Genomic DNA, 13,271 nt, shown 5'->3' on the forward strand with positions numbered 1-13,271 from the left:
TAAAAATATCATGATTTGTTTAATGACAAATAAGTATCTTTATGGAACAAAATAAAAGAAATATATTCAGTATAACACAATAGATAATGCTTAAATATAACAATACTCGACATAACACTTTACGAAACTGAATAAAAAATATTACAAAATCAAATAATTACTGTAATTGTATACTAGATAATAATTCATTAAGTAAAATGATATTTGAATTAATTTTTAGCTCACCTGGCCTAAAAGGCCATGTGAGCTTTTCTCATCACTTGGCGTCCGTCGTCGTCGTCGTCTGTCGTCGTTAACAATTTTTCAAACATCTTCTCCTCTGAAACTACTGAATGGATTTGAATGAAACTTAAAATGATTGTTCCTTAGATTATCCTGCACAAAGTGTCTGCTTCGATTTTTGATCCGTCAAAAAACATGGCCGCCGTTACTTAAAATAGAACATAGGGGTCAAATGCAGTTTTTGGCTTATATCTCAAAAACGGAAGAATTTAGAGCAAATCTGACATGGGGTAAAAATGTTCATTTGGTCAAGATCTATCAGCCCAGAAATTTTCAGATGAATCAAACAAACCATTGTTGGGTTGCTGCCACTTAATTGGTAATTTTAAGGAAATTTTGCAGTTTTTGGTCATTATCTTGAATATTATTATAGATGAAGATAAACTGTAAACAGCAAAAATGATCAGCAAAGTAAGATCTACAAATAGGTTAATATGACCAAAATTGTCAATTGACCCCTTAAGGGGTAAATGTCCTTTAATGACAATTTTTCACAATTTGTTCATCATATTTGCTAACTTTAAAAAATCTTCTCCTCTGAAACTACTGAATGGATTTGGATGAAACTTAGCATGATAGTTCCTTAGATTATCCTGCACAAAGTGTGTGCTTCGATTTTTGATCCGTCAAAAAACATGGCCGCCCTTACTTTAAATAGAATATAGAATGATTGTAAGGTGTACATGTCTAGCTGACAGGTGTCATCTAACCTTGACCTCATTTTCATAATTCAGTGGTCAAAGTTAACTTTTTTAGTTTTGGTCTATTTTTTTAATAATTTATGCATTAGGTCAACTATATTTGGTGTATGAAAATATTTTATGATCTATATGTCGGTTACGCAGGTTTTATTTGAACTTGACCTCATTTTCACAGTCCATTGCTAAGTTTTAAGTGTTTGTGTTTTGGTCTCATTTTCTTTATTTATAAACAGTAAGTCATATATATTTGTAATATTGAAGAATTGTTAGCTGTACATGTTTGCCTGGCATGGTTCAATATGTTCAATAAGGCATTGTTTACCAGGTGAGCGATTCAGGCTCTTGAGAGCCTCTTGTTTATAGTGAAATCGGAAGCACTCCGACTTACGTAGAACAAGAAATGAAATATGTAGATCGCCTATGAAAAGACTTTTATCATTGATATGGTAATAGTTATAAATCAAGTGGTTACGATTTTATATCCCAGGAGTGTGCAAGATGTGTTTGGAAAAACCTTTTGGATTTTTGAGGCCTCGATGCTCTTCAACTTCGTTTTTTTATTTGGCCTTTATATTTTTTTATTCGAATGTCACTGATGGGTGTTTGAAGACGAAACGCGAGTTTGCCGTACACAATTTTAGGTATTGATCAAATATTGGAAGAACTGTCCACTTTATCCCTAATATGTTAAATGAAACAAATTTTTAAGCATCTGAGCTTTTATATTGAAATTATTAGTTGAGTTTTTCACATATTCCAATACCTTTAACGTTTAACGAAACATCATAACTTAATTTTTTTCCCAATCAATACGATCATAAAAATATTCTTAAACACAACTACAAGAAAATTTGGTCAATGAAACAACAAGCCGAAAAAAAATTACCAGAATACAGGTATGGCTTAACATACTAAAAGTCTTCAAAAATACACACGATCGATCGCAAGACTTGTTTTCGAGTGAATATATAAAAATTGTCAAGGTTCTTCACCAGGTAATTTCGTCATATTAGTGTTATGTCAATGGATATATGATGATGCAAGGTTACAATTATACTTCACGACAATTCCAAATTGCAATACACAACCAAATATAAAAATATACAAACAGTAATAGCATATTTATGCACATAAATTCTTATGACAGTTTTATTTACAAAGATGAAAAATGTATTTTAGGGCTAATATGGTTGTACGAATCACATGATTTTAATACAACAGTATCATTTATTTAATTGTAATCATAACAAATAAAGAAAATACATTACTAAACATTAAATGATAGATGCTTGGAAAACATGTGTAGTTTGTGTATTTGTAAGTGAATCTTATGCAGAAAATAACCACTTGTCTTTAATCCTGTCCAATTGTAAACTTTCACGATTGTCATGCTACTACAACAATATTGACAATATACAATTTTGTCATACACCTTTATAAAAAAGTAACATAAAGCTTTAAATTTTTTTGTTTGGATACATGTGCGCCTCTGTATGAAAATCTGTTGTATTGTTGATAAGCCTGATCCTTATAAAAAGCCTTATGATACGCAACCTTCTACGTCGCAAATTTTACTTGCTAATTAATGCAGATAGCTCGTAGCATCATCTCCATTTAAAATACATTATCAACTTTAATTAAAAAAAAATAGATAAATACAAATTGTCATCTATAAAAAATTAAATCGCCTTTCAAAAGTATGAAAATTCAAACCACAAAAGGTATTTATCAGACAAAATTGTACCTTATTTGTAGGGTATCATAATAGATTTTCACATTTAGCCAGATTTGTGTTTTTCTGAAAAAAGTTAATTTAGATTAAAAAAAGACTGATAATAATGGATGTTGCTTTTTAGTCGACAGGAATTATCATATAATGAGAGCACATTCTAAGATGGTTCTTTTTTTCCCTAACTTTATCGACAATCTAACTTATCATAGGTTTTCACAATACTTAACCTTATCCAAGTTGATAGGACTACAATGCAAATGAAATTCAAATGGATTATGCAAATGCCAGTATAAACTGAGATTAGTTTCGAATTCAAAGCCAGGTGTGGGCGCAGAAGTCGTTCTGACACCTTTGATAAAAAAAAATGATATCTTTGCATAAAAACAGCCAAAAATTGCCTCACATATCGGGGTATACATCTTTTTTTTTCTCCGAATGAAACCCCTTCTAATCCTTAAGTCAGTAACCGCCCATTTGTATACATAAATAGTGGCATTTTTTTTTTAATTAAATGGAAAACATTGGTACTATTTTTATCAAATAGTTTTCTAATAGCTTAAGAAATAATCAAATACCCATATACGGTTGAAGTTTTAAATCCATAATTTTAATAATACGATCACCGGTGGGACCGTATTAAGCTACTGTCGCTCTAATTGATTCTTTATTTGATTATTTAATTATTCTAATTTATAGAATGATGATGTTCTGATATGATGATTTTGTTCAATAAATATAGATCAAGTAAAAATGATTGTAATATATGAATATTTATACATGCTGCCTTTTTATAATTGGATGGAACATATTTTGTATTGGTAAAATAAAACTATTGAGCATATAAATGAAAATTTTATTGGAATTTGTAACAATTGATATATTTCTTTTAAATATTTTTTGTTGTTAAGGTATACGTTTAAGGGTAGTTACAACTTATTAATGGGTGAATTATACACCTAAAAACGTTTTTTCGACCAATTGAGTCCCACACAATCAGTCCAGCAAATCTTATCTGATTGAAGTTGTAAAAATAAAAAATGAAAGTTAGAATTTATTACAATTAAGATTTTATTTAAGTGGAAGGTCAATTTGTTAAAGAAAGCTATATGTCAATGTTTATGAAAAAAATCCCACTATTATGACAAATCATATATAATAAGACAGGACAATGTTGTCATTCATCAAAATTAAAAGAAAGCTTTCATTCAAATCTTTAAACTATACTATAGTTCTTTTAGTGCAAAGAAGAATAGGAAACTTGGTTTGTATATGTCTCAATTGTATTGTTAAGACATTAGGATCAAATCATATGTTTTGAGGGATACCTTAAGGTGGTACCCAACACTACAAGGAGATAACTCTGTAAAGTCAGCTAAACGTTTTAATTACATTGTGTTGTAAAATGAATATTAAGCTTCTCAATGATTAAAATTGGTGTTTGTCAAACTGCTATATAACTACTCTTTACTCATTTTGATTGAATTATAAATAACGTCATCACAAAGACTGTGAACAAGAAAAGCAAAATCCTAGGTACATCCTGAAAAAAGTTGTAATCTTTCAAAAAATTTCTAAAAATAAATTGGATGTACAATAACAGTTGATTTTATTATAATGTAAAAAGTTACAACCTATTTTTTTAAATGTTATATTATTAAGTGTTTTGTATTCAATTTTATCATTAAACTCTAAATAACTTCCTGGAATTTCTCTGCTATTGATTAAAATACTTAAAAACGTTGCATGGTCATGCATTGGGAGATTAAATTTATTCCAATCATGAAAAACGTGATTTTACCACAACATTAATGGATAAAATGACAACCATATTGTTATCTATATTTTTAACAAGCAGCGGTATGACCTCTACAGACTTCTACAGAAAAACGTTCAAATACTCTAGATATAGCATAGCTGCAATTTAATAACAACAGACACCATTCTTATTGTCATTATTTTTAACATTAACAGTCCTACACTTCAGAAGTCTTGTGACAATTCTTTTCATTATTATTGAAATGCTTTCTTTATTTGGAAAAATCACACGAAAATATATAATAGTGGCAATTAATAGCACGATTTTCTTGGGTATGAATATTATTTCTCAACAAATACCCACAAGTAATACAGTTATTTGTTCGATTGGTAATAGTACATGTATGTCAAGTACAAAATTGAGTTAATAATCTCATGTTTGATGGTAAAAAGAAATAGTTCATTTCACATTTTGTTTTAAAAAGGGTCACAAATAAATTGTCGATTGAGATGTGTAATTTATTTACGATAAGTTCCAGAACTAAATCAGTATCGCAAACATCATCAACTAAAGTATGAACCTTGTATTAGCAGTAGTTGACGATCTCGTATGCAAGAATGTTAAGGAAAAGGAGATAAAATGAAATACATTTGTAATTATAAAACTTAAATGCATGCCTTGAGCATGTCATTCATGCCTAGTCTATCAAATATCTAAGGTACAATAATGAGTCCATAGTATCAAGTGTATCATACACTCTCATTTTACAACAAATATAAAACACAATTCATTCATTTCTTCTTTTAAAACTAAAATCAAAATCGAAGCAAGGCCAACATAACTCCAAGACCTTAAAACATGTATACAGAGTACAAAACTAAACCATGACTTCGCTTTCCATATCAACTCCCACTGTCTTTGAAATTTCAATTAGCTCCTTTTGTCTTTCCGCCGCTTTCGCCCTTGATTTTGAAAGTTCTATGTTAATGTCTTTGACCTTTGTTTTTGGAGGAGACACTGTTGATGATTCGTTAATGGAATCGGACTTTGATATGATTTGCATGGGACTTTTTTCAATTTTATCTAACTCTTTCTCCAACTTCGTTTTTTTGTGTTCAGCACCTTTATTAGTTTCTGAGAATAATGGATTCTTATATCGTCTTAAATTTTCTTCGTTTTCATTGTTTGTTCTTTGTTCAATATACTCAGCATGTGCATTTGATCTTTCAAATCGTCTCTTTTGTCGTACATGAAACACAACTAATAGAGCAATGATCACTATGCCAAGAACACCAATCGCTGAACAAATTACTGGAATGAGGTAAACTGATTCTGAAAGATAAAATGTAAATGCATCTTGATTACGAGTACAAATATGTAAGTTTAAAAAAGGTTATCATTGTTAGAATTTTTAACAGTTAAATGTGTTATTTGTGTTATTGTAAAATAACCTCTATCTGGTTCCCTAAAATTATTGAAAGCCAAAAATATAAAACGTTTGAGAGCATTCAAGCCATTAGAACCTTGTCTCTACTACCAAAATCATCTGCGTTTATTTCGTCTAACGGTTTGAGTCCAAAAACATAGTCTTGTGCATTTGGAATTAAAACTTTATATTTCATTTAAATCATTCCAATATTCGCTTGATTAAATATGCAACCACACCCACAAGTAAAATGAGTTGTCGTGGTAAAGGGATACGATGCATTTCAGATACTGAAACAGCAAAAAAGTTTAACCAACAGCTAAATGTATATCACCCCTTACCAAAAAGTGCTAACATGTTGCACATAAGTTGCACATAAGATGCTCACGTTAGAAACTAACATGATTGCACACGAGTTTTTTAACATGCAAATTAGGTGAGCAAAAAAATTGCACATATGAAACTAACCTAATTTGCATGTTAAAAACCTCACGTGCAACTGCTCATATGAGCTTTTGTTTCACATGTGCATTTTATTAGATTGCTCATATGAGCAGTTGCTAAAATGTTGCACACATGAATATTATAGTTGACCAAAACAAAATGGCTGCTTTAAAAAAGGAATATTTTTCAAATTTAAATGAAAATCTTAAATAATTCAGTTGAAAATAAAATAACTGATACATCATGTTAAAAGAGTTATTCTTTAATTATTGTCAGTTAATTATGATTTTCATATCACTTTTTTTTTTATTTAAACAATAATCATGATCATGACTAAAAACATAACATTACATTATAAAACTAATAGAGGGACTTGCAAGTTTAGTACACAATGAATGTCTTTGATTAATAAGTACTGTATTTCAAAAAGTTTAAAAGGAAAAATCTTTATGCCCGCGTCACACTGTCCCGATTTTTACGCCGATTGCAACACGATTATGGAAATTTTCAAAATCGGGACTAATCGTATCCAGATCGGGCTATTCGTAGTGCCATCTTTAACCATCGTAGAACCATCGGCCACCTTTTCTAGCCTTCGGGGACAACTTCGGGAAGGGTTCTAAATTTTTTAACATGTTAAAAAATCCCCGAAGGTGCGTCCGATGTTGAGGGTTCGTATTGAGTTCGTATCACCATCATCACCATCGTAATGTCACCGGGAATGCATCTTTGAACATCGTATTGCATTCGTGTTTCCATCGTTTCCATCGGGCAGTTTTGACATTACGATGTCTACACGAATGAATCACGAAGCTACCCGACGGTCTTACGATGGCAACACGACTTCGTGAAGACCTCGTAATCCAGTCGTGTTGCCATCGAATAAAAGTACGAAGGCGACAAGATGGAACTACGACGGCAATAAATCCAGCTAAATGTAAGTTAATTTTCGCGCTAAAATACATTTAAAGTGCCATGCGCGAAATGCACTGGTCAGTCTAATACGACAGTTAAGAAAGACGTTCACAAAACATGGAGCTCATATCATCTGATTCTATGAGAACAAGAAAGGCGACAGCGTTGTTTCTATTAATTCGAATGGAACAAGAATAGCAGCTATTACAGGCTCAGGATTTACTTTTACAAATAAAATATTATTTCTTGTCAATTTTTCATATCAAGTAACATAATGAAAATCTTAAACGCGCCTCGTACATCAACACTGCAGGTACACGTACAAAAATGTATATAGGGAAACCAACTTTTTCTTCATTATTCTGATTTTTTATCTATCGTATGAGTTGTTGTCACACGAATGTTTACTCCATAACCATTTTTGTTTTCTATACGTCATATTTTGCCGCATTTGTTGCTTTCCCCACATCCTTCCTTTTGTCTATATTATTATGATATTCTCCTGGAAAGAGCTCTTTTTGAATAAAAGTGACCAACGAACCCATTAACTTACCTTTAAGACCGATCAGTAAACATGGGCATAATTATGGGTGATTTTTCAGACTAGCACACATTTTACAGTTCAAACAAGGCAATGCCGAGCGTGGCATCCCCTCGTATGTAACATATTGGGGACAAATATGGACACTATATTTGTATATGAAACATGCAGAAAATGGTAAATTGAATATGCATATTTGATACATAAACTATTTTTTAGAAATCAACCAAAACATTCAGTAACTGGAAATATCTTTAATATTGTCTTTAGAACCAGCAGGTAAAAAATGAGCAACCAATTTCCTGTGCATTATGCTATTTCAAGGAGCAAAAACAAGTCCATCTGCATGACCTTGACCTTTGGCCTTGAACGTAAAAAATGTCAGATCATTACAAGGAGGAATAATATACCAAATGTGGTTAAAATCTTTTGAAGCATATTGGTTTTAGAGTGTCCACAATGGTGATACTGCCTTGTATTACAACTGCCACTGTGGCCTTGACCTTTGAACTTTGAAGTCAATAGCGCTTAAGATATTCTTAATGAGTAACACCATACAAAGTTTTGAGCATTTTGGTTCTAGAGTGTCCATAACAATTTTATTTACACGCAACTTACATGTAGTAGGCGAGGGGATAATAAACTAAGTTTTATAAGAATTAGAAAAAAAAAGATCGATTTCCCGACATGCATGGCAGACTTGTACAGAAACGATATGTTGTAGAAATTCTGTTCGTATCATAAAAAAAGTAAGCTGTACACGACGTCTTTTAGACATCGTATGGCCATCGCGCATCATCATAATCCATCGTGTAGCCTTCGTAAGCCATCGTGTAGCCTTCGTGATCCATCGTATAGGCTTCGGCTGAGATATGAAGCTTAAATACCCGTCTTCGGTTAACCTTCGTATGTCCATCTTTTGCTATCGTATATAATTTCGGCACCATCGTATAGACATCGTTATTCATCGTACTTGCTTCGGTCACTTTTTGGTATTTTAACGAGATCGGAACCAACTTCGTACGAACTTACAATTTTCGCTTTCGGGTGTCCATCGTATATATAAATCGGGACAGTGTGACGCGGGCATTATACATGTAGTACTTATTTTGAAGCAACCTGTATATATATTCCCATAAAGGACTTAAAATTGTAATATATTTCAAAATCTGACACAAATATGAAAATAATAAAATAGAAATGATAACTTACAAATAATTAACCACAGCCACACTGGTTTTATCAGATTTCAACAATGCCTTTCTTCAAATAGCACAATATAGGACTTAACATTTTCCATATCCATCTACCTTCATTTATTGCATGCTTTTCATGAATTTGAATTTACAGGAAGTACGTGACTGGGCATGTCATTTTGAAAAAGCTCATATGAGCAATGGTGTAGGTTAGTTTTGAATGGTTAGAAGAATGGAAAAACTTTTCAAAGTACAAAACTAACATAACACTAACATGGATGATAAAAGCTCACCTGATGTTTGAATTGCACCTATGAGCATTATGTTAGATTATGGGCACATATGAACTACCAAACTGCACATGTGAGCAACCTGATTTTCATACAATTCTTACTTGCATCTCATGTGCTTCACATATGAAACTTATGTGCTTTTGTTAGCAATTTCTGTACGGGATACAGGAAAAAAGAATGTCCTACGGATTTATTCTCCCGACATAATTGACTTCAGCCGTATTTTAGCAAGTTTTCGACGCTCCTCAGCTTCCTTTTTGATTGACCTTCCAACTATTTTGAACTGAGCGTCACTGAGTAGTCTAATGAAGACGACACACGCGTCTGACATACCTAGTTATAAGCTTGGTTTGTTTCTTTGCTCAGTTTGATCGATATTGTACTTCATCTTGTCTGTAAATTTATACACTCATCAAAGATACCAGTATTAAATTTGTACGCCAGACGCACTTAAAATACAAAGTTGAAGAGCATTAAGGATCCAAAATTCAGGAAAAGTTTTGTCAAATACAGCCCAGGTAATCAATTCTGGTGTAAATAGTTATCAAAAGTATCAGGATTATAATTTAGTACGCCAGACGCGCGTTTCGTCTACATAAGAATCATCAGTGACGCTCATATCAAAATAGTTATCAAGCCAAACAATACAAAGTTGAAGACCATAGAGGATCCAAAATTCCAAAAAGTTGTGCCAAATACGGCTAAGGTAATCTATTCCTGGGACAAAAAAATCCTTAGTTTTTCGAAAAATTCAAAGTTTTGTATCAGAAAATTCATAAAAATGATCACATAATTGATATTCATGTCAACACCGAAGTGCTGACTACTTGGCTTGTGATACCCTCGGGGACGAAACGTCCACCAGCAGTGGCATCGACCCAGTGGTGTAAATAGTTATCAAAAGTACCAGGATTATAATTTAGTACGCCAGAAACGCGTTGCATCTACATAAGACTCATCAGTGACGCTCATATCAAAATAGTTATAAAGCCAAACAATACAAAGTTGAAGAGCATAGAGGATCCAAAATTCCAAGAAGTTGTGCCAAATACGGCTAAGGTAATCTATTCCTGGGACAAAGTCTTTAGTATTTTAAAACTTTCAAAGTTAATAAACAGTTAACTCATAATTATGACCACATCAATGAATAGCCTCATAATACACAGAAACACGTATCCTTTGCATTATTTTATATTCTAATAATTAAAAGTTGATGATACCCATAGTTAGTGTGTTGTCAGACATTGTCATCAACACCTCTACTTCTACTACTGCTGCAAGAGCACTACTTCCTGTCTGCTTATGACTAATGACTTGTGTTATGTTGTCGATAGCTGTTTTAAGTGTGGCATCTATCTGATTGTTTGACTTAGTAGCTTCCACTGACTGAAATATTGTATAAGTAGAAATGAACTTTACAGATATACAGAGTTTTATACAATTTCCGAATCATTTAGTAATAGTTTTAAAGTGACATACACATGTATATTACAAAAATTCCGAACTATCAAATAAAGAATATCGAATATTTTCTCATGACGAGCTATACGCAACTGATTTTTATAGTTTGTTCTAATGTTTACTGACCTGCAGGTTGTAAAAGTGTTTAGCTTTCACAAACATGTTTAGCCCCAACAGATTCACAAGCTAGGAACCAGCAAATCAGTGTCGTTGTAAAAAGTAAATTTACAAAAATACTGAACTCCAAGGAAATTTCAAATGATATTATCAGATGATACAATCAAAGGCTTAAGTTTACACATTAAACGAATTGACGACAACTGACATATTCCTGACTCAGTTAAAGCATGTAGGAAATATGCGGACTATAACTCTCATTTGTATGACAGTCGCATACAATTGCATCATATTGGCAACTATGTTTGAACAAAACAAACAGAAATACTAGGTAAAATGATATAAATAGGAGTTCATCAGTCAACATTTTGTTATAATTTTAATCACTATAAAAACGAACAAAAATGTAACAAAGAAACACAAAAAGACTTATATACAAATACATATGCAAAATTGTACAAAAAAGAAAGAAAAGTATAGAGCCACGTCTTATTAACAACAAAACACAAAACGGAATATAGACAAAGCACATTAGCTTTAAGAAAACAAAACAAAATAACATTTTAACCATAGCACAATAACACACTGACGGGATGTATAGGTAAGAAACGAATTCTAATCAAATGGATATCACCAAAAACAGACTAAACAGTAAAAGTAATATTCATAAAGACAAATAAAAGAATATTATAACACTTTATTAAGATAATAAACAACGTCAATACCCAAAATCTATGCTTCGAGACCATCGTGTATTATTGTTCTGTTTTGTTGTTTGTTTAAGGGCAGCCATTTTTTCTGTAATAAAATTGAGAATGGAAATGGGGAATGTGCCAAAGAGACAACAACCCGACCCTAGAAAAAAACAACAGCAGAAGGTCACCAACAGGTCTTCAATGTAGCGAGAAATTCCTGCACCCGGAGGCGTCCTTCAGCTGGCCCCTAAACAAATATATACTAGTTCAGTGATAATGAACGCCATACTAATTTCCAAATTGTACACAAGAAACTAAAATTAAAATAATACAAGACTAACAAAGGCCAGAGGCTCCTGACTTGGGACAGGCGAAAAAATGCGGCAGGGTTAAACATGTTTGTGAGATCTCAACCCTCCCCCTATACCTCTAGCCAATGTAGAAAATTTTCTCAACCCTCCCCCTATACCTCTAGCCAATGTGAAAAATGCATTTTTTTCACATTAAAAAAGTGATGGTGATTCATTTGATGAAGACATATTATTTTAATCCGTTTAATTGAAGTCTGGAGCTGGAATGTCAGTTAACTGCTAGTAGCCTGTTGTTATTTATGTATTATTGTTATTTTATTTATTTTCCTTTGTTACATCTTCTGACATCAGACTCGGACTTCTCTTGAACTGAATTTTAATGTGCGTATTGTTATGCGTTTACTTTTCTACATTGGCTAGAGGTATAGGGGGAGGGATGTGATCTCATAATCATGTTAAACTCCGCCGCATGTTTGCGCATGTCCCTAGTCAGGAGCCTCTAGCTTTTGTTAGTCTTGTATTATTTTTAATTTAAGTTTCTTGTGTACAATTTGGAATTTAGTATGGCGTTCATTATCACTGAACTAGTATATATATATATATGTTTAGAGGCCAGCTGAAGGACACCTCCGGGTGCGGGAATTTCTCGCTGCATTGACGACCTGTTGGTGACCTTCTGCTGTTGTCTGTTCTATGGTCGGGTTGTTGTCTCTTTGATACATTTCCCATTTCCATTCTCAATTTTAAGTATTGCAAGTAGATTTTAGCAGAAGTATATGCTTGAATCAAAAACGATGTGAAAAACTTACCAATAAGATATCTACTGCGTTAAGACGTACTTTATGTAAATTACAGACAACATATACATGTTGGTCATTAGACAATGTCTTAAGCACAGGTAACCTTCGAATTGTATTACAAATTGTTTCAACAGATACTCCCTGCAATACAAATACAGGTATGATTAAAATACAAAACTGGGATTTATACATCACCCCTAAAGAACACGATTGCATACAAGTGAGGAAAAAAGTTGAATAAACAAAATTGTATGTTGCCAAAAATATATTTTTTTAATATTTTTTTACGGTTTTTTGCATATCTTAAATTGTTTTGTTGTTATGCATCATCGAAACGTTATATTGGATCATTAGCAGTAACTCGTCTTCAATTGTAAAGGAACTATTAATCTTTCCTCAGCTGAGTTTGTCAGAAACTCGTCATTAGTCGGGCATAAACTAGTGTCCTTCCGGGGCACCTGAGCTCGCCACTTTTTATTGGATTCGTTTTGCGGATATTTACTTTTTATGAATTTTACTGTTGTATGTCTCTGCGTCGATTTGTTTTTTGTTGTTGTACTTAGTGATGCCTCTTTCTATTTGACATCAGGATTGCCGTCTC

General features: G+C 32.5%; 1 protein-coding gene across 1 annotated transcript in view; it reads right to left on the reverse strand.

The window, feature by feature from the left end:
- Positions 1–791: 791 nt before the first annotated feature.
- LOC143069676 (protein jagged-2-like) overlaps positions 792–13,271 on the reverse strand; it is a 62,570-nt gene continuing 50,090 nt past the window's right edge. Inside the window, exons 20-22 of the mRNA XM_076244430.1 lie at positions 12,680–12,811; positions 10,507–10,672; positions 792–5,803 (exon numbers count right to left, since the gene is read on the reverse strand). Coding sequence (XP_076100545.1) covers positions 5,349–5,803; positions 10,507–10,672; positions 12,680–12,811 — 753 coding nt within the window. The 3' untranslated portion in view covers positions 792–5,348. The remainder of the gene's footprint in view (positions 5,804–10,506; positions 10,673–12,679; positions 12,812–13,271) is intronic.

This window comes from Mytilus galloprovincialis, chromosome 3, assembly GCF_965363235.1.
Source record: "Mytilus galloprovincialis chromosome 3, xbMytGall1.hap1.1, whole genome shotgun sequence".
Lineage (NCBI taxonomy): Eukaryota > Metazoa > Mollusca > Bivalvia > Mytilida > Mytilidae > Mytilus > Mytilus galloprovincialis.